Genomic DNA, 17,987 nt, shown 5'->3' with positions numbered 1-17,987 from the left:
TCACTCTCTCTCTCAGCCCAATCCACCTCATAGTATTGTTGTTGTGAGGAAAATAGAAGGAGGAAGGAGTTTTAGGGACATTCATTATCTTGAGTTCCTTATAAAATAATAATAAAGGCAGGATAAAAATCTAATATAGTCTCAACTTTCTACTCAGGCAGGCAGGCAGGCCTGAGGTAAAAGTGAAATAACTGCTCCATCTCATGAATAATCAGCCAAGAAATGGTGCCCTTTAGAAGGAAAACTAAACCCCGTCCGTACTGTACAAAATGTACTGAGGAGCACATTAAGGAGAGGCTACCTGCATCCCAGGCTCCTGTTAAAGCTTCCAGCGTCTGGCTTGAGAAGAAGGCAAATGTTTAGTTCAGGTGCAGGGGCTCAGAAGCTGAACAAACAAAGCCAAAGCAAGAGTTTTGTCCAATTCTCCGGGTTTTGTCCGCTGAGAAAATCATGGAAACGTCACCTCCTCGGTGTTGATCTTTGCTCCATCCTATCCCTTTGGCTTCTCGTTTGCTTTCCCTTCGGGTTCGCTGCCTGTGCTTGTTGGACGTTATTTCCGTGAGAAACAGCTTCTGGGGAGTGGGGGGGGGGAACGGGACAACGACTGGGGCTGTCTGTTCAGCTGTTGGAGAGGCAGGGGGTTGGAAGCCTCGGTTCTCGGTTCTGTTCCAGGCGTTTGTGGTTTGCTGGGGAGGAAAATGTGCATCCTGGATGGCCTGTGTTACTGAGCACTGCAGCAAACCAGGGGGATGATCAGGTCTGTTTTTTTACACTCCAGGGACCAAAGCTGCATTTGGACAGCATTGTCATTACAGCATAAAGGCCGCAGGTGGCTACACAACCCTTCTCTCTCTCTCTCTCTCTCTCTCTCTCTCTCTCTCTCTCTCTCTCTCTCTCTCTCTCTCTCTCTCTCTCTGTATTGATCACAGAGCACATTCTCTGCTGTGGCTCTCTGGTCTGTGCAAATACTTGCTGAGGCCTTTGAAAGGCAAGATAATTGGCTTCTGAAAATTGAATCACATCTGTCTTTCTGAGCTTGCAACATGATCAGTCTTCCCTATGCACAGCTGCTTCTTTTACACTTATTTATTATAAAAGGCAAGAACTAGTGTTTGGGGCCTACTGTATGTACAGGAGCTAGAAGAGGGAAGGAAAGAGGAAGGGAAGGAAGGAAGGAGATGGGAATGAGAACGAGGGAGGCAGGGAAGGAAAGGAAAGAAGGAAGGAAGGAAGGAAGGAAGGAAGGAGATGGGAATGAGAAGGAGGGAGGCAGGGAAGGAAGGAAGGAAAGGAAGGAAGGAAGGAAGGAAAGACAGGAAGGAAGGAAGGAAGGAAGGAAGGAAGGAAGGAAGGAAGGAAGGAAGGAAGGAAGGAAGGAAGGACAATTCGTGTGTTGAAGTAGTTAAACTGCAGGACTAAGAGCAGAGACCCAGGTTCTAATCCCCTTAGGCATAGAAGGTAGTTAAGTGACTTTGGTCTGGTCACTCCTTCACAGCCCAAGGGAAATGAGATCAAGGAATTGGACTTAAGGCAGAGACACCCAGGTTCTAGTCTTCACTTAGGCACATAATAGGCAGAGGGACTGTTCTAGTCACTCTTTCAAACCTAGACTGAAAAGTAACAAAAAAATGAAATGTATATGTATCAACCCATGCTGGACTAACAAAGTAAATTAGAGTCTATTACCTTGAACAGAGAGGTCTTCTTCTTACAGTGAATTGAATCAGTCTATCATTATCTATCTGTCTGTCTATCTATCTATCTATCTATCTATCTATCTATCTATCTATCTATATCATATCTATCCATCTACCTACCTACCTACCTACCTACCCATCCATCCATCCATCCATCCATCCATCTATATCATATCTATCTACCTATCTACCTACCTACCTATCCATCCATCTATATCATATCTACCTACCTACCTACCTATCTATATCATATCTACCTACCTATCTACCTACCTACCTACCTATCATCCATCCATCTATCTATCTATCTATCTATCTATCTATCTATCTATCTATCTATCTATCTCTTTCTGCCTACCTACTACCTATGCACACGCATACACATGTGCGTGGGTATAAGTTAACAATCTTGTACCCAGATTCCTTATTTTACTTATTTTCTCTATTTGTATGCTCTGCAATCCCGAAGACTTTGGTGGCTTACAAAAATAGAACAATAAGAGAAAAAAAACCTGAACCCATCAGTTGAAACCACAGTAAAACAGTGATTCATCTTGAGATGGTCCCAGAAAATAATGTTCCGTACGTATTTGAATCAGACTGCCCACTTTTCTTTCCCAAGAGCTTTATTCTTATGGGCAGAAGAGGTGAATCAGAAACCTGAAGGGAAGGAGAAGTTTGGGTTGGGGACTCGGGGGTTATCCCCTGATGTGCCCCCTCCCTCCAGAAATAGCAGGGGAGAATGTCACGTCTTATCACTGCAATATGAAACCACCTACTGTACATCTTTGTTGCATTAGTAGTTCCTAAATGAATCTCCATCCATCTTTCAAATATATTTGCATGCTGAACAAGCTCATAGTAACAGAAGGAGTTGGTAAATTTTACTCTGTAGTACCAGCCTGGAAAACATCACAGGTTGTACAACACAATGAAAATAATGGCCATCTAGAACAGGGGTCTCCAATCTTGGCAACTTTAAGACTTGTGGACTTCAACTCCCCTGTTGAGAGTTGAAGTCCACAAGTCTTAAAGTTGCCAAGGTTGGAGACCCCTGATCTAGAGATAAGGTCAACCTGATCACAGGCCCAGGATCAAACAATCTTACTTTTTCATAACAAAATCCCCCGATGATGATGATGTGTTTTCTTTTGCATTGCAGTGATCTAATCCGAAGTTCATCTATTTATTTATTTGGCTAAAGAACAGATCATTTTCAACAAGGAGTTTCGATTAAACCAAGATTGAAGTGTAGCAGTCGCCTCTCTAGCAGACTTTTGTACCTGGGTGCAATATCATAAAGCTTGCATAAAAATGGAGAGGATTTGTATGTGATGATGAAATACTCTCTTCATCTCACACACAAATACCCTTGCAGACAGTGGTGGGTTTCAAAAATTTTTACTACCGGTTCTGTGGGTGTGGCTTGGTGGGCATGGCGTGGCTTGGTAGGCGTGGCAGGGGAAGAATACTGTAAAATCTCCATTCCCTCCCCACTCCAGGGGAAGGTTACTGCAAAATCCCCATTTCCTCCCGATCAGCTGGGACTCGGGAGGCAGTGAATAGATGGGGGCAGGGCCAGTCAGAATTTTTACAATCAGTTCTTCAAACTACTCAAAATTTCCACTACCGGTTCTCCAGAACTGGTCAGAACCTGCTGAAACCCACCTCTGGTGCCACTGTTGGAATTGACCAGGTATTATTGTGGCTGCTGTCACTGATGCTTTTTGTTGTACATTTTCCATCCCTCTGAAACCACCCTGAGCTGTTCCCACTTTCCTTTCCTGGGAAAATTCCATGGCAGGAGTTTCGCTCTGATATTTTCCTTTAATAAAAGGGTGGAACCCCTGGATGGCTGCAGATGACCAGAGAAATGATGGGTGTAATAAAATAAAAACATCCACACCTTTCCTTCATCTCGCACGACAATGTAGGAACTGATGAGTACGTCACCCAAATTACTTCCTTCTCCCAGCAAAGTTCGAAAGACAAATCCTTTTTCATCACAGAGAATGTTAACTGGTAGGAAAAAAGTAGAGGAGGATTGTTCTACCTCGCTAAAGTCCCATCTAACGGCATGTGCCTAAAACACATTTATGCATCGTTCTGTATGTTAAGGTGTACCCGGACTTAAGATTTTCATCCTGAGATGGTGGGTGAACGTGGCATATAAACTTAGAATCAGAGTAAATTTGACCTGTAAGGGTCAATGAGCATAGATTCTGCAGTTTGGCAGTCCGAATCTCACCAGGCTCAAGGTTGACTCAGCCTTTCATCCTTCTAAGGTGGACAAAATGAGGACCCAGATTGTTGGGGGCAATAGGCTGACTGTAATCCGCATAGAGAGGGCTGCAAAGCACTGTAAAGCAGTATGTAAGTCTAAGTGCTATTGCCAAGTGCTAAAGAAGGAAGGGATAAAGTGGAAAAGGAAGGAAGGAAGGAAGGAAGGAAGGAAGGGAGGGAGGGAGGGCCGTGGTGGTTCAGTGGTTAGAGGGCAGTACTGCAGGCTATGTCTGCTGACTGCTGGCTGACTGAAGTTTGGCAGTTCGAATCTCACCAGGCTCAAGGTTGCCTCAGCCTTCCATCCTTCCGAAGTGGATCCAGATTGCTGGGCCCATAGGCTGACTCTGTAAACCGCTTAGAGAGGGCTGAAAAGCTCTGTGAAGTGGTATATAAGTCCAAGTGCTATTGCCATTTCCCTCCCTTCCTCCCTCCCCCTTCCCAGTGGTTAGAATGCAGTATTGCAGACTAAATCTGCCCACTGCCAGGAGTTCGATCCTGACCAGCCTAAGGTTGACTCATCCTTCCATCCTTCCAAGATCAGTAAAATGAGGACCAGATCGTTTGGGGGCAATATGTTGACTCTGTAAACCACTTAAGAGAGGGCTGTAAAGCACTGCAAAGTGGTATATAAGTCTAAGGGCTATTGCTATTCTATATTTTTGTGTGGCATTAGTTGTGGTGTCCTACAGTTGAACCCTTGAAAGGACTCATTGAAAAACTCTACATTGACCTGATTTCCAATGATCACCTGAAATTTTGCTTAAAATTATCAGTCTGGGATTATTCATTCTTATACTGTTGCAGTCTAAAAAGGCTAAAGAGAAATTTGTGCGTAACAGGCCGCAGAATTCATTTTTTTTTTAAAAAAACCCAAACTTTGCAGTGCAATGAACAATAGTGAGATGTTGTTGACAAGAGAACGACAGCTAGCAGATTGCTTAATGACATCCATGCTGCTTATTTTTTCTGTAAGAGGTGACAGTAAATGGGTGTCTGTGAGTCATACTCTCCTTTCTGTGAATTGCCGTTTGTGGTTTGGTACTTTAAAAAAGAAAACTTATCTAAGTGGCAATAAAATATTTACGTCTAAACCAAGGCTTTTTGGTTATAGAGCTATGCGTATTATGTGTTGCTATGATACAGATCTCACCACTGTTGTAACTTTGGTGTTAATGTTGGTGAACTGGGTAACATTGTGTAGGAAGGCTTCTCAGTTGTCAGCAGAAAATTTGATATACCAGGATAAGTGGTTATGGATAGATAGGAGAAAGCAGCAGTCATGAATGATCTACAGCAGGGACGCCCAACCTTGATAGCTTTAAGATTAACAGATTAGCAGAGTAACAGTGTTGGAAGGGACCTTGTAGGTCATCTAGTCCAACCCCCCACCCAAGTAGTAGACCCTACACCATTTCTGATAGATGGCAGTGCAGCCTCTTCTTGAAAGCCTCCAGGGATGAAGCTCCCACAACTTCCAAAGACAACTTCTGTTCCACTGGTTGATTGTTCTCACTGTCAGAAAATTTCTAGGTTGAATCTCTCCTTGATCAGTTTCCATCCATTATTCCTTTTCTGGCCTTCTGGTGCTTTGGAAAATAGCTTGACCCCCTCCTCTCTGGGGCAGCCCCTTGAATATTGGAAGACTGCTATCCTGTCTCCTTCTCCTGGTCCTTCTCTTCACTAGACTAGCCATGCTGAGTTCTTGCAACTGTTCATTGTATGTTTTATAGCCTCCAGTCCCCTAATCAACTTGGATGATTAGATTTGTGGACTTCAACTCCCAGAGTTTCCCAGCTAGCCAGCCATTCTTAAAATGCACAAGTCTTAAAGTTGCCAAGGGTTGGACACTCCTAATCTAGAGGTTCAACTTTGGGTTGTCTTTTTTTTTAACAAAAATATTGATTTTGGATACAACCTCAAGCCTAAATAACCCAGAATAGGAAGATAGAAGGAGAACGTTACTCTGGGGAAATTAAACCATGTTCATGTGCCTCCTAAAATCCATCCATCTATTCATTCTGCCTACTGAATTGATTGTTGATTTTCCGGATCATTTTACAAGGCACTTTCATGGGAGAAAGAACAAAAAAAAATGTAATTATTGTTAACCGAAGATGTACAGATCTTACAATCCAGACTCCTTTCTAGGACACTGTCTACTTCTCCAAATCTCTTCATCAAGGAAAGTATATTAATAAAAGGGAGTAGGGGAAAGAAGCAAGACATTCTCAATGTTAGGTCAAGATTATTTTTTAATTAGCCCAATGTCTCAGTAGATATCTGAATGAAACATGTGGAACAAAGGACCTTCACCATTGCTAATTAGAAATGTTCTCCACCTTGAGTACCAACATGATATTTATTGTCCCTTTTGTCAAGGCTTCAATTGTTTCTGTTCCCGAGTCACCTGATTTCTTGCTCCACCCCAGTGACAAATCCAACCAGATATTGGGGTTGACTTTCAACAAAAAGAATAAGGGGAGGGAGATTTACCGCAGTGCAGCTAAAGATGACTTAAGCTTGTCTCACTCATGGGATGAATTTAAGATGAAGGCAATGTCATGGTAGTACAGCAGCTAGTCCGGGTGGGCTCATCATACTATGTTTAGGTACACGTGTTGGCTTCCTACAGCCAACTTTGGTGAGATAATAGCTAGCTAACTAGATAGACAGATAGACAAACAAAGTAGGTAAAGACGTAAAGGAGAGATTGTAGATTTGAATGAGTTGATCACTGATATATTTTATTTTTGGATAGAGAAGTATATGAAGCTTGGTTTACATGCTGAATAACATTCAATAGCTCTTTCTAACCCTTAGGAACCCTTCCTTCCTTCCTTCTCCCTCCCTCCCTCCTTTCTCTTCTTTCTTTCTTTCTTTCTTTCTTTCTTTCTTTCTTTCTTTCTTTCTTTCTTTCTTTCTTTCTTTTCTTTCTTCCTCTCCCTTTCTTTTCTTTCTTTCCTTCCTTTCTTTCTTTCCCTTCCTTCCTTTCTTTCTCTCTCTCTCTTTCCTTCCTTCCTTCCTTCCTTCCTTTCCCTTCCCTCTTTCTTCTTTCTTTCTTTCTTTCTTTCTTTCTTTCTTTCCTTCCTTCCTTCCTTCCTTCCTTCCTTCCTTCCTTCCTTCCTTCCTTCCTTCCTTCCTCTCTCTCTCTCTGTCTCTGTCTCTGTCTCTCTCTCTCTCTCTCTCTCTCTCTCTCTCTTTCTTTCTCTCTTCTTCTTCATGTATCAGAGCAGAAAAGCCAAAGGGCAGGGGTCACCTCCTACACTTTTTCCCCTTTCATTGTTTTTCTGACCTAAATCTACTGAAAGGCTTGTTAATTTCGGGGAGAGGGAAAATATGACTACACGGATAAAAAATGCAATCAGGCAAGTCTCAGGTTTTGCTCTTATGTCCTATCAATTACTTCCTGAAACTACCAGGACAGATATTAAAATGCCATTTTCACAAGAAAGGGTGTTTATGCTTACAGATTTTATTTATTTTATTTATTTTATTTTATTTTATATTGGATTTCTATACCGCCCTTCTCCCTGAGGACTCAGGGCGGTGTACAGCCAGATTAAAAAACATGCAGAACAAATATTAAAAACAATTAAAAGATATATAAATTTGGCCCAATTAAAACTCATTTACCAATTAAAAACGTTTAAAACATTTAAAAACAGTTAAAAATTTCATCTTAAGCCAGCCCGGCTTGTTTAAATAAATGGGTTTTAAGGGCGCGACGGAAGGCACTGAGGTCTTGGATTCTCCTTATCTCTGGGGGGAGCTGATTCCAGAGGGTGGGAGCCCCCACAGAGAAGGCCCTTCCCCTGGGGGTCACCAGCCTACATTGTCTGGCTGATGGCACCCCAAGGAGGCCCTCTCTGTGGGAGCGCACGGGTCGATGGGAGGTCGTTGGTAGCAGCAGGCGGTCTCGAAGATAGCTAGGCCCTATGCCATGGAGCGCTTTAAAGGTGATAACCAACACCTTGAAGCGCACCCGGAAGACAACTGGGAGCCAGTGCAGCTCGCGCAGGAGCGGTGTTACATGGGAGCGCCATGCTGCTCCCGTCACTACCCGCGCTGCTGCGTTCTGGACCAGCTGGAGCCTCCGGGTGCTCCTCAAGGGGAGCCCCATGTAGAGAGCGTTGCAATAGTCAAGGCGAGAGGTGACGAGGGCGTGAGTGACTGTGCACAGGGAATCCCGATCAAGAAAGGGCCGCAACTGGCGAATCAGGCGAACCTGACAAAAGGTCCCCCTGGTTACAGCCGTCAGATGTTCCTCCAAGGACAGCTGCATATCCAGAAGGACTCCCAGATTGCGAGCCCTCTCTGTGGGGGCCAATGACTCGCCCCCAATAGTCAGTGATGGAGTCAACTGACTATATCGGGATGCCGGGAGCCACAGCCACTCAGTCTTGGAAGGGTTGAGCTTGAGCCTGTTCCTCCCCATCCAGACCCGTACAGCCTCCAGGCACTGGGACATCACTTCAAGGGCATCGTTGGGGTGGCCTGGGGTGGAGATGTACAGCTGGGTGTCATCAGCGTACTGGTGGTATCTCACCCCAAAGCCACGGATGATCTCACCCAGCGGCTTCACATAAATGTTGAACAGAAGGGGCGAGAGGACCGATCCCTGCGGCACTCCACAAATGAGAGGCCTCGAGGTCGACCTCTGCCCCCCTGCCAACACAAACTGCGACCGGTCGGAGAGAAAGGAGGAGAACCACCGCAACACGGTGCCTCCCACCCCCAACTCTTCCAGCCGGTGCAGCGTGATACCATGGTCGATGGTATCAAAAGCCGCTGAGAGGTCTAACAGGACCAGAACAGAGGAACAACCCCTGTCCCGAGCCCTCCAGAGATCATCAACCAACGCGACCAATGCCGTTTCTGTGCTGTGCCCAGACCTGAAACCCGACTGGAATGGATCTAGATAAGATGTTTCCTCCAGGAATTGCGGAAACTGTCGTGCGACCACACTCTCAACAACCTTCGCCATAAAGCGAAGGTTGGAGACAGGACGATAGTTGGCCAATATTGCCGGATCCAGGGACGGCTTCTTGAGGAGAGGCCTCACCACCGCCTCTTTCAAGGCGGTGGGGAAGTAACCCTCACTCAACGAAGCGTTGATAACACCCTGGAGCCAGCCTCGTGTAACCTCCCGGGAAGCCAGTACCAACCAGGAGGGACACGGGTCCAGTAAACATGTGGCCGCACTAAGTCTCCCCAAAATCCTGTCCACATCATCAGGAGTCACAGCATCAAACTCCTCCCAGATAACATTCTCAAGACTATTCATGCTGCATCCATATATATATATGTGTGTCGAAGTAGAGAAGAAGACACCAGTAGACAAGCGTTTTGTCTTGGACTTCAAAAATTAGGACACTTGAGTAAATGCAAGTTGAGAATCTCCTCTCAGTTCACCATTCCCTGCCTTAATAACTCTTGTACCCCAAAATGCTACGCCAAGTAAAGAGAATATTCACTCACTTTACAAGAATTTGCTACTTTTTAAACCCTGTGATTATCATGGGAAAGTGGCTCTCAGAAAGACTGCCTAGCTAGCAGATGGTCCCTCCTATTTTTTTTCCCATGGCAACCTTATTAGATAGATTAGATTGAAAGGAACTGCCCAAGGACTAAAGCTGTGTTTTTTCACTCAACTCAACTCTGATAGCACGTACACGCACAATAGCATTTCCCTCTCTCCATAACTCTTATAGTATTATATGCTTATGAGTAAGCATATTGCTTCTAATTGAGGTTACAGGCTTACTCTGTTGTGTGAACCCAAAGGGTCACCACTGTGGACTCTCATAAACTGTAATCACACTGTAATCTCAACTAAGTATAGGCTCAGTTTTCAGCAGGGAGCAATTTTAGGTCTGTAGAACATGGTAGATTTATGCTTGCTAACGCGTAAAACTGTGGCTTTATTTACACTCGCTGGTCAAGATTTGAACCTGGAGCTTTGTAATTAGATTGACAGCTGTATTTAAATCATTCCAGCCCCATTCAAACAATCTAGTATCCAGCATCTTCAGATATGTCCCATCCAGTGGTGAAATGTAAAATTTGTTGCTACCGGTTCTGTGGGCATGGCTTGGTGGTGGAGGTGGAGTCATGTGACTGGGTGGGCGTGGCCAACTTTTTTTTTTTTTTTACTTTTGTAAAGCATTTTTTTACCATTGGTTCAGGAGAATAGGTAGTAAAAACATGCTTTAAAAAAGTTTAAAAAAAAGTTCCGACAATCACAGCTGTGCTGCACGAGCTTTGGAACCTGTTTTTTTACTTTTTTAAAGCATTGTTTTACTACTTTTTCGCTGGAACCGGTAGTAAAAAAATGCTTTAAAAAAGTAAAAAAAAGTTCTGACGATTGCACGGCACAGCTGTGCTGCACGATAGTTGGAACCTTTGTTAAAACCTTTTTAAAGTATTTTTTTTTACTACCAATTGGCCCAAACTGGTAGTCTTTATCACTACTGGTTTGCTCAAACTGGAGCGAACCAGTAGCATTTCACCCCTGGTCCCATCCCCCTTCTGATACACAATAAAACAACATTTTTTTAAAAAAAAAATCACATTTCACCCGCAATAATATAATGACATGCATTGAAATAACTGTAAATGAAGAACTTTAATCACTAGATTTTGGAATAAATGTTTACTCTTGATTGAAGATGCTAACAATCAAAAATGGAGATCTTCCTATTGACCGACCAACAAAATTCCATATGAGATCATTATAATTGTTATACCAATTGTGATTGGGGCTCTCAGAGCAATACTTAAAGGGCTTCCCCAATAACTGGAACTATTGAATTTATTAGGCCCCAAAACCCTAATTTTACAAACAAACAAACAAGAGCCTTGGTGGTGCAGCGGACTAAGTGCTGTTATGTAGCACTTAGCAGCCAGCTGCCTGCAATTAATGCAAGTTCAAATCTCACCAGGCTCAAGGTTGACTCAGCCTTCCATCCTTCCGAGGTAGGTAAATTGAGGACCCGGATTGTGGGGGCAATAAGCTGACTTTGTAGAAACACCACTTATGGTGGGGCCAAAAGCCCTAATAAGCAGGTATATACAAAAGAATGAAGGCTATTGCTATAAGTGCATTGTAAACCACCCTGAGTCTTCGGAGAAGGGTGGCATATAAATTGAACTAATAAATAAATAAATAATAAAAACCCCAACCCATCCTGCTTGGGATTGGTTACATTCTTAGATGCTATCATCATCATTCTTAGATCCTTGGTTTGGGCTTGAATTATTATATTCAAGTCTTAAAGTGTGAATCTAACTGTAGTTTAACCCCCCACACTACTAATAATAGCAATGCAAAGGGACAATTTCAAAACTGCATAGAGCAACCATTCTTTTTAACTATTATTTTTCTATAAGTAGTAATAAGGGCCTCTTTGTCTTTCTCATTGTGTCCTTCCAAGACAGGGATGCGGTGGCTCAGTGGCTAAGACACTGAGCTTGTCGATCAAAAGGTCGGCAGTTCAGCGGTTCGAATCCCTAATGCTGCGTAACGGGGTGAGCTCCCGTTACTTGTCCCAGCTTCTGTCAACCTAGCAGTTCGAAAGCACTTAAAAATGCAAGTAGAAAAATAGGGACCACATTTGGTGGGAAGGTAACAGTGTTCCGTGCGCCTTTGATGTTGAGTCATGCCGGCCACATGACCACGGAGACATCTTCGGACAGCGCTGGCTCTTTGGCTTTGAAATGGAGATGAGCACCGCCCTCTAGAGTCGGGAATGACTAGCACATATATGCGAGGGGAACCTTTACCTTTACCTTTTCTTTCTCATTGCATCCTTCCAAGACATATTATACTTAAATAATTAGGCATATTATACCTGGCTTTCTAAGTGATCATGGCATACAGAAAATTCTTCGTTTCCTTATGTAAAGAGTGGATTTGCACACCCTAGAAATGGTACAGCAAGGTGACATTTAAAAACCCAGAAATCACGAGCATCGATTTTATCCCATTTTATTCACAAAACAGCCTCACCAAGATAAGCTAGAGATTGGCAAGGCAGCCTCTAAAAAGATAATAAAATGCATTTTCCATCGTAAAATAAACTCTGAGGCTGATCAGTGTTTGAGTCCACGAACCTGGTAAATGCTGCTTTAAATCCCATGATGGGATGGGAGGAAAAATTTAAAAAAAGTGGCTTGAAAAGGACCCAGATTGTGGGGGCAATAAGCTGACTTTGTATAAATATACAAAAGTATGAAGGCTATTGCTTAATGCATTGTAAGCTGCCCTGAGTCTCTGGAGAAGGCATATAAATCAATTTTTTTTTTAAAAAAAGTGTCTTAAATAATAAAAGCAATCACAGATACATTGGCCTAAGGCAGAGAGGGGCAAATCCAGAATCCATAGCTTGGGAAAACTTTTTAATCCCGAAATAGCATGAAAGGGACGGGCAAGCTTCCAAGTTCTGCAGAACTCATCATCAAAAAGAGAAGACACAATAGAGGCAGGAGAATTTCAAATCCGGAGGCTGCAAATTCAGACCTACACTTGCTGCTGCTTTTCTCTCTCTTCTTTGCGGGGATAATTTTTTTCAGTAGAGGGATAGTGATGGTGGCAGCATCCATGCCACCACGAAGAGCTCCAGGAGGTAGTTGATTTTTTATTTTGCATTTTGCTGGGTACCAATCAAGCCCCCCCCCCTTTCACAGCGATGGGTTTTAAATAAACCGAGTGGCTTAAAAGCCTCTCTTCAAAAACTTTTTGCGGTTTGTATAGTTAGCTGAGCTGCTCCGAGATCTGGGTGGAAAGTTGTCAGGAGACTAATTGCACTTCCTTGTGTGTTTGTGTGTGCGTGCAAAGGACAGTTGGACCTGGGAGAGGGGGGGGGCGGCAGGTTTTAGTAACGAGGGGGGCGAGCTTGTTTACCTGAGAAAGGGAAGCTGAACTCAACATTTCACAACCTTGGAAGATGAGCTAGCCAGCTCGGCTCCACCACCACTTTCACATGGTAATTTAGGAAAATTATACCTCCTCCAACTTTTTTTTTTTTTTTTAAACCTAGGGAAAACGTAGGTGAAATCAATGGCACACACGGGGGTCGACGGGCCTTCGCGGGGGTTCAAAAGAAGGGACTCCCCACATTTCTAAGAGACCTTAAAACGGGCAGAAGGAACCTCCAGAGGCTCATAATTCAGAACTCGATGTAACAGTAACAAGAGTTGGAAGGGGACCTTGGAGGTCATCTAGTCCACCCCCTCCTGGCTCAACGCAGGAGACCCATACTAGGGATTCGAACCGCCGGCCTGAACTCGGTTTATTCCGTCCGTCCGTCCGGATGGCGATTAAAACTTTTTGCGGGATACAGATGTCGCCTTCAACATCTGGACCCGGGGTAGACTTTAACCCCGGATCGATGAAGACTTTGGAGCTTCCCAAAAGGTGAAGTCTTTTGTCTTAGGGCCCCAATGAATTGACACACACTCACACCCAAGCACACTCACTTTGGTCTTCCTCCCCACCCCTCCCTTCCCTTCCCCACCCCTCTCCGGACCGAGGAGAAAACCAGGGGAAGAAAGGGCGCCACGTGGAGGAGCATCGCTGCGCCCTGTTTTCTAACCTGGGGCGGGGAGGACGGAGAGCGGGACCCAGCGGCAGCTGGGTTGGTCCCAGCCAGCCGTTTGGGGCGGAGGAAGCCTTTCCCACCCAGCCTCCCCCCCCGCCCCGGCCGCTGTCCCCGAGCGGAGGCCGCCTCCCTCCCTCCCTCTTTCGCCGCAGCCCAATTCCTCGCTACTGGGCGAGGAGGAGGAGGAGGAGGAGGAGGAGAGGGGGGAGCAGAGACGCTCGAGGAGAGAAACGCCCTAGCAAGACGAAAGGGAAGGCGGAAGGGAGCGAGAGCCGCGGCCGGAGCCCATCAGGGCCGCGCTGAAGAGCCCGGGCGAGCGAGCGAGCGAGCGAAGGAAAGCAAGCGGGTACCGCAAAAGAAAGTCAACCCAGCCGGCCAGCCAGTCTTCTCCGGCCGTCTTGGCGCTCGGGAGAAGCGCCTCGCCGTCCAAGGAGGGGGGAGCCCAGGCTTTCCCTTCCTCCGCCGAGGTCCCTCTGCCCCCTTTCCCCTCGCCCGGCTTCCAGGCTCCCCCCCTTTTTTTTCCCACCATGAAGGCGGCGGGCGACCCGAAGCCCACCTTGACCATCATCAAAGCCGAGAAGGTGGAGGTGGATCTCTTTCCATCCCCCGGTGAGTCAAGTCAGTCGCTCGCATCGCCTGCCCCGGCTCTACCTTTCAAGCCGTGGCCAATTCTTTCTTTCTTTCTTTCTTTCTTTCTTTCTTTCTTTCTTTCTTTCTTTCTTTCTTTCTTTCTTTCTTTCTTCTTCTTCTTCTTCTCCTTCTTCCTCCTCTTCCTCTTCCTCCTTCTTCTTCCTTTTTTTTTAAAAAATTTGATTTATATGCCGCCCTTCTCCGGAGACTCAGGGCGGCTTACAATGCGTTAAGCAATAGCCTTCATCCTTTTGTATATTTATACAAAGTCAGCTTATTGCCCCCATAATCTGGGTCCTCATTTTACCTACCTTTGAAAGGATGGAAGGCTGAGTCAACCTTGAGCCTGGGGAGATTTGAACTTGCAGTAATTGCAGGCAGCTGGTCTTAATAACAGTGCTTTAGTCTGCTGCGCTACCAGGGCTCTTCTCCTTCTCCTTCTCTTTCTCCTTCTCCTTCTCCTTCTTCTTCTTCTTTCATTTTTGCTACCTTTGATTCACAAACTCTCCTTTTCTTTCCTGACTATCAGCGGCTCTGGGAACCCCCCAATCCCCATTCTCTCTCTCTCTCTCTCTCTCTCTCCCCCTTTCCTCCACTCCTTGGGGAGGATGCTTGCTTCAGTCCTGGATCCTTTTCGCTTCTTGACAAGGGAAAGGGTCCATCTTGGTCCTCAGCTTTGAACTGTATTTGTAAATTTATGGGGTTTGGGGGGAAGGAAAGGAGGAGAAGAAAAAGAAGGATGATGGAGAGAGATTGAAATGTCCTGCAGGCATCACCGCGGTTGTGTCAAATCTGCTTTCTGACGCTTCTCAACCCACCTCTGCTCCTTGCTACTAGGTCAAAGAGGAGGCGATTGGGGGGGTGGTGTCTCAATTGGGTGGAGTATGGGTCGGGGGATCCAACGACCTCCTGCCTCCAGAAACCTGGAGTGTGTGTAAGATAATATCTGCGCCTTTTATTGACAATTGTACCCTATTCTCCAGACCTTGTGTTCTCTCTCTGGCCTCCATCATGATTGATTGATTGATCGATCGATTGATCTCTCCCTGTCTCCTCTCCTTCCCTCCCCCCATGTTTCTGTCTGTGCGGAGGTGTAATACAATTCAGGCATGTGGTTTGAAGAAACTTAATAGATCTGGCCCGGGGTGTTTGTGTGGGCTTAAAAGGAAGCTGATTTATACTGCAAAGAGATCTTTGCTGAAAAGTTGCCGATTGGACTTCCTCTACCATAAACTCGAGGTGCCAGGAGGAGCTCCTTTTCAAGGGGAAAACCAGGGGAAGGATGCAAGAAGATATATCAATTTAATAAATGATTAGATTTAATAATTCAGAGGCTTTCGTTGAACTCTATTGTCCATTGAGTTGTGAGCATATTCAAAGAAGGTGAATCAGAATTTAGATTCTCATTAAAAAAACCCATGAATTGCATTGATACCGTGTTTCCCTGAAAATAAGACCGGGTCTTATATTATTTTTTGCTCCAAAAGATGCATCCAAAAGATGCATTAAGGCCTTATTTTGGGGGTCTTATTTTGGAGGAAATACGATACTAAATGCACCATCTGGCTGACAATCTTAACTGGGGCTTATTTTGTGGGGTAGGGCTTATATTACAAGCATCCTAAAAAATCATGCTAGGACTTATTTTCCGGTTGGGTCTTATTTTCGGGGAAACAGGGTAATGTATGGAGATTCTCAACCCTCCAGGTCATGGTTGTCCCAAAAGTGCTTTTCAAAAGACATCTGGACATTTTTTTCCCTTGAGAAAGAGGTTTCCCTTCTCATCCAAGAAGCTTCTTCAGTTCTGATGTTTTTTCAGTTCAGAACTGAAGAAGCCTCTTGGATGAGAAGGGAAATGCTTTCAAAGAAAAAAACACACATACACCAAAGTTCAGTTGTCTTTTGAAAAACACCTTTGGGACATGGATAGTGTATAGAATGCAGGAGGAGTCTACTCAAAAGTAACTCATTTGAATCCAGTAGAATTGATTTCCTCCAGTTGGGTTGCAGCTTGGGCGCCCTTAAGTCAGCAATTTCTTTTTGGCCCTTCTAAATAGGGCAAGCTCTTGTTTTTGCCAGAAAAAGATGAAGCTGTAATGCGTGAGGTATCTAGAGAATGTGGATCCTTCCAGAGATTTAAGGGAGATCTAGGGATGAGAAAATTCTGATTCAACTTTCTTGACCTTTTTCACGTAACATTTCTACATACGCCTCTAAAAAAAAAAGAGCCTTCCTAAATTTACTCCCCTTCCTAAGTGGGCCTTTACCCAAGCCAAAAATACAATGTTTTGTTTGCCTTGGGAAGAAAATAAGTTAATGATTAGGTCTTATTTGGGTAGTTTTCCCCTTTAAGATATAAATGCTTAACACTCTTGGAGGGTTTCAGCCAGTTTTTCTTTTTTCTGTGGTCAAGTAAATATCTCAGCTATTCCCCCCCCCCAGTCATTATGGCAGAATACTGTTCCTAGATTGTTTGTAACTCCCACCCCCAGCCTCAAAGGCTGGGAAAACTATGATGAAAGAGAAGGGAGGGGAAGAGAGAGAGGAGAGAGTCCAGCCCTTGATGCTATCTTGTGGAGATGATTTCAGGAGCATGTTGCTATGCTACTGGGACCATCAATAACTTTAAAGGCTCACGTTAATGCTAAGCCCAATCTTGGTGCATTACTGGGAAGATCTGCATTCTTTTAACCTTAGGTGACTTTGCAAGCTCTGAAGGTTAAGGGTTCTGCTACTGTACTGGATTCCTAGAAAGAAAACAGTATTTAGAGTTTCCTTGATCAAGGAAAAGGCTAAGCCCAGCTACATTCCCCTGGTGAGGAAAGGATTAAACCTCAGCATTCAGAGGTTGAATGTCTTCTTCTTCTTCTTCTTCTTCTTCTTCTTCTTCTTCTTCTTCTTCTTCTTCTTCTTCTTCTTCTTCTTCTTCTTCTTCTTCTTCCTCCTTCTCCTCCTCCTCCTCTTCCTCCTCCTCCTTCTCCTCCTCTTCCGCTTCCTCCTTTTCCTCTTCTTCCTCCTCCTCTTCCTTTTCCTCTTCTTCTTCTTTCTCCTCCTCCTCCTCTTCCTCTTCTTCTTCCTCCTTTTCCCCTTCTTCTTCTTCCTCCTCCTCCTCCTTTTCCTCTTCCTCTTCCTCTTCCTCCTTTTCCTCCTCTTCTTCTTCTTCTTCCTCCTTCTCCTCCTCCTCTTCTTCTTCTTCCTCTTCCTCTTCTTCCTCCCCCTCCCCTCCCCCTCCCTCTCTTGAATTTTAAAGCAACCACTGTTTAATGGACTGTTTAATGTCCTAGCAAATTGGGGGTGGATGGGTAGGGTGAAACAAGTGATAATTGGAAGTCATAACAGGATTTGTACCACCATTGGTTCATCAGAACTAATCCTTTCATACCCCACCATTCAGTTAGAACTGATGAAGCTTCTTGGATGAAAGGGGAAACCTCTTCATCCTCAAGGGGGAAAAAACATTTCTTCCTCAAGAAAAAAAATCAGTCCAATTGCCTTCTGAAGAAAAAAAACCCAACAGCACATTTGAGGCTACCAAGACATTGCTTTCCAGTCAATGAATTTGCAACATAATTTTGCAAATGCAGATGCTTATAAGGCATTGTAAAAATAGATGTTCCTTAAAAAGAAAGGAACAGCACCACCAAATACACAAATGCAATTGTTACCTTGAATTGGAAGGTATTAAATATCTTGTGAATCTATAGAATGTTCTTAAATGAAGAATAGAAGAATGTTGAATTGTAAAAGGGCAACAACTGTTTTCCAAAGGAGACATTCT

The 17,987-nt window shown here is 44.4% G+C and overlaps 1 protein-coding gene across 2 annotated transcripts in view; it reads left to right on the top strand.

Annotated features, from left to right (window-relative positions):
* The window catches only part of ETS1 (ETS proto-oncogene 1, transcription factor), a 155,321-nt gene that overhangs the window by 46,174 nt on the left and 91,160 nt on the right, over positions 1 to 17,987 (top strand). The window contains exon 1 of one of the 2 annotated variants that reach the window (XM_034421945.3): positions 13,501 to 14,188. The exons of the other annotated variant lie outside the window; for it this stretch is intronic. Within the exon in view, the coding sequence (XP_034277836.1) occupies positions 14,107 to 14,188 (82 nt within the window). The 5' untranslated portion in view covers positions 13,501 to 14,106. Of the gene's footprint in view, positions 1 to 13,500; positions 14,189 to 17,987 lie in introns of those variants that run through there. 2 annotated transcript variants of the gene reach the window in all.

This window comes from Pantherophis guttatus, chromosome 9 (assembly GCF_059756535.1).
Source record: "Pantherophis guttatus breed Tessera chromosome 9, ASM5975653v1, whole genome shotgun sequence".
NCBI classification, from domain to species: domain Eukaryota; kingdom Metazoa; phylum Chordata; class Lepidosauria; order Squamata; family Colubridae; genus Pantherophis; species Pantherophis guttatus.
The sequence above is the reverse complement of the archived record's forward strand: the minus strand, read 5'-3'. Positions and strand labels throughout refer to the sequence as shown.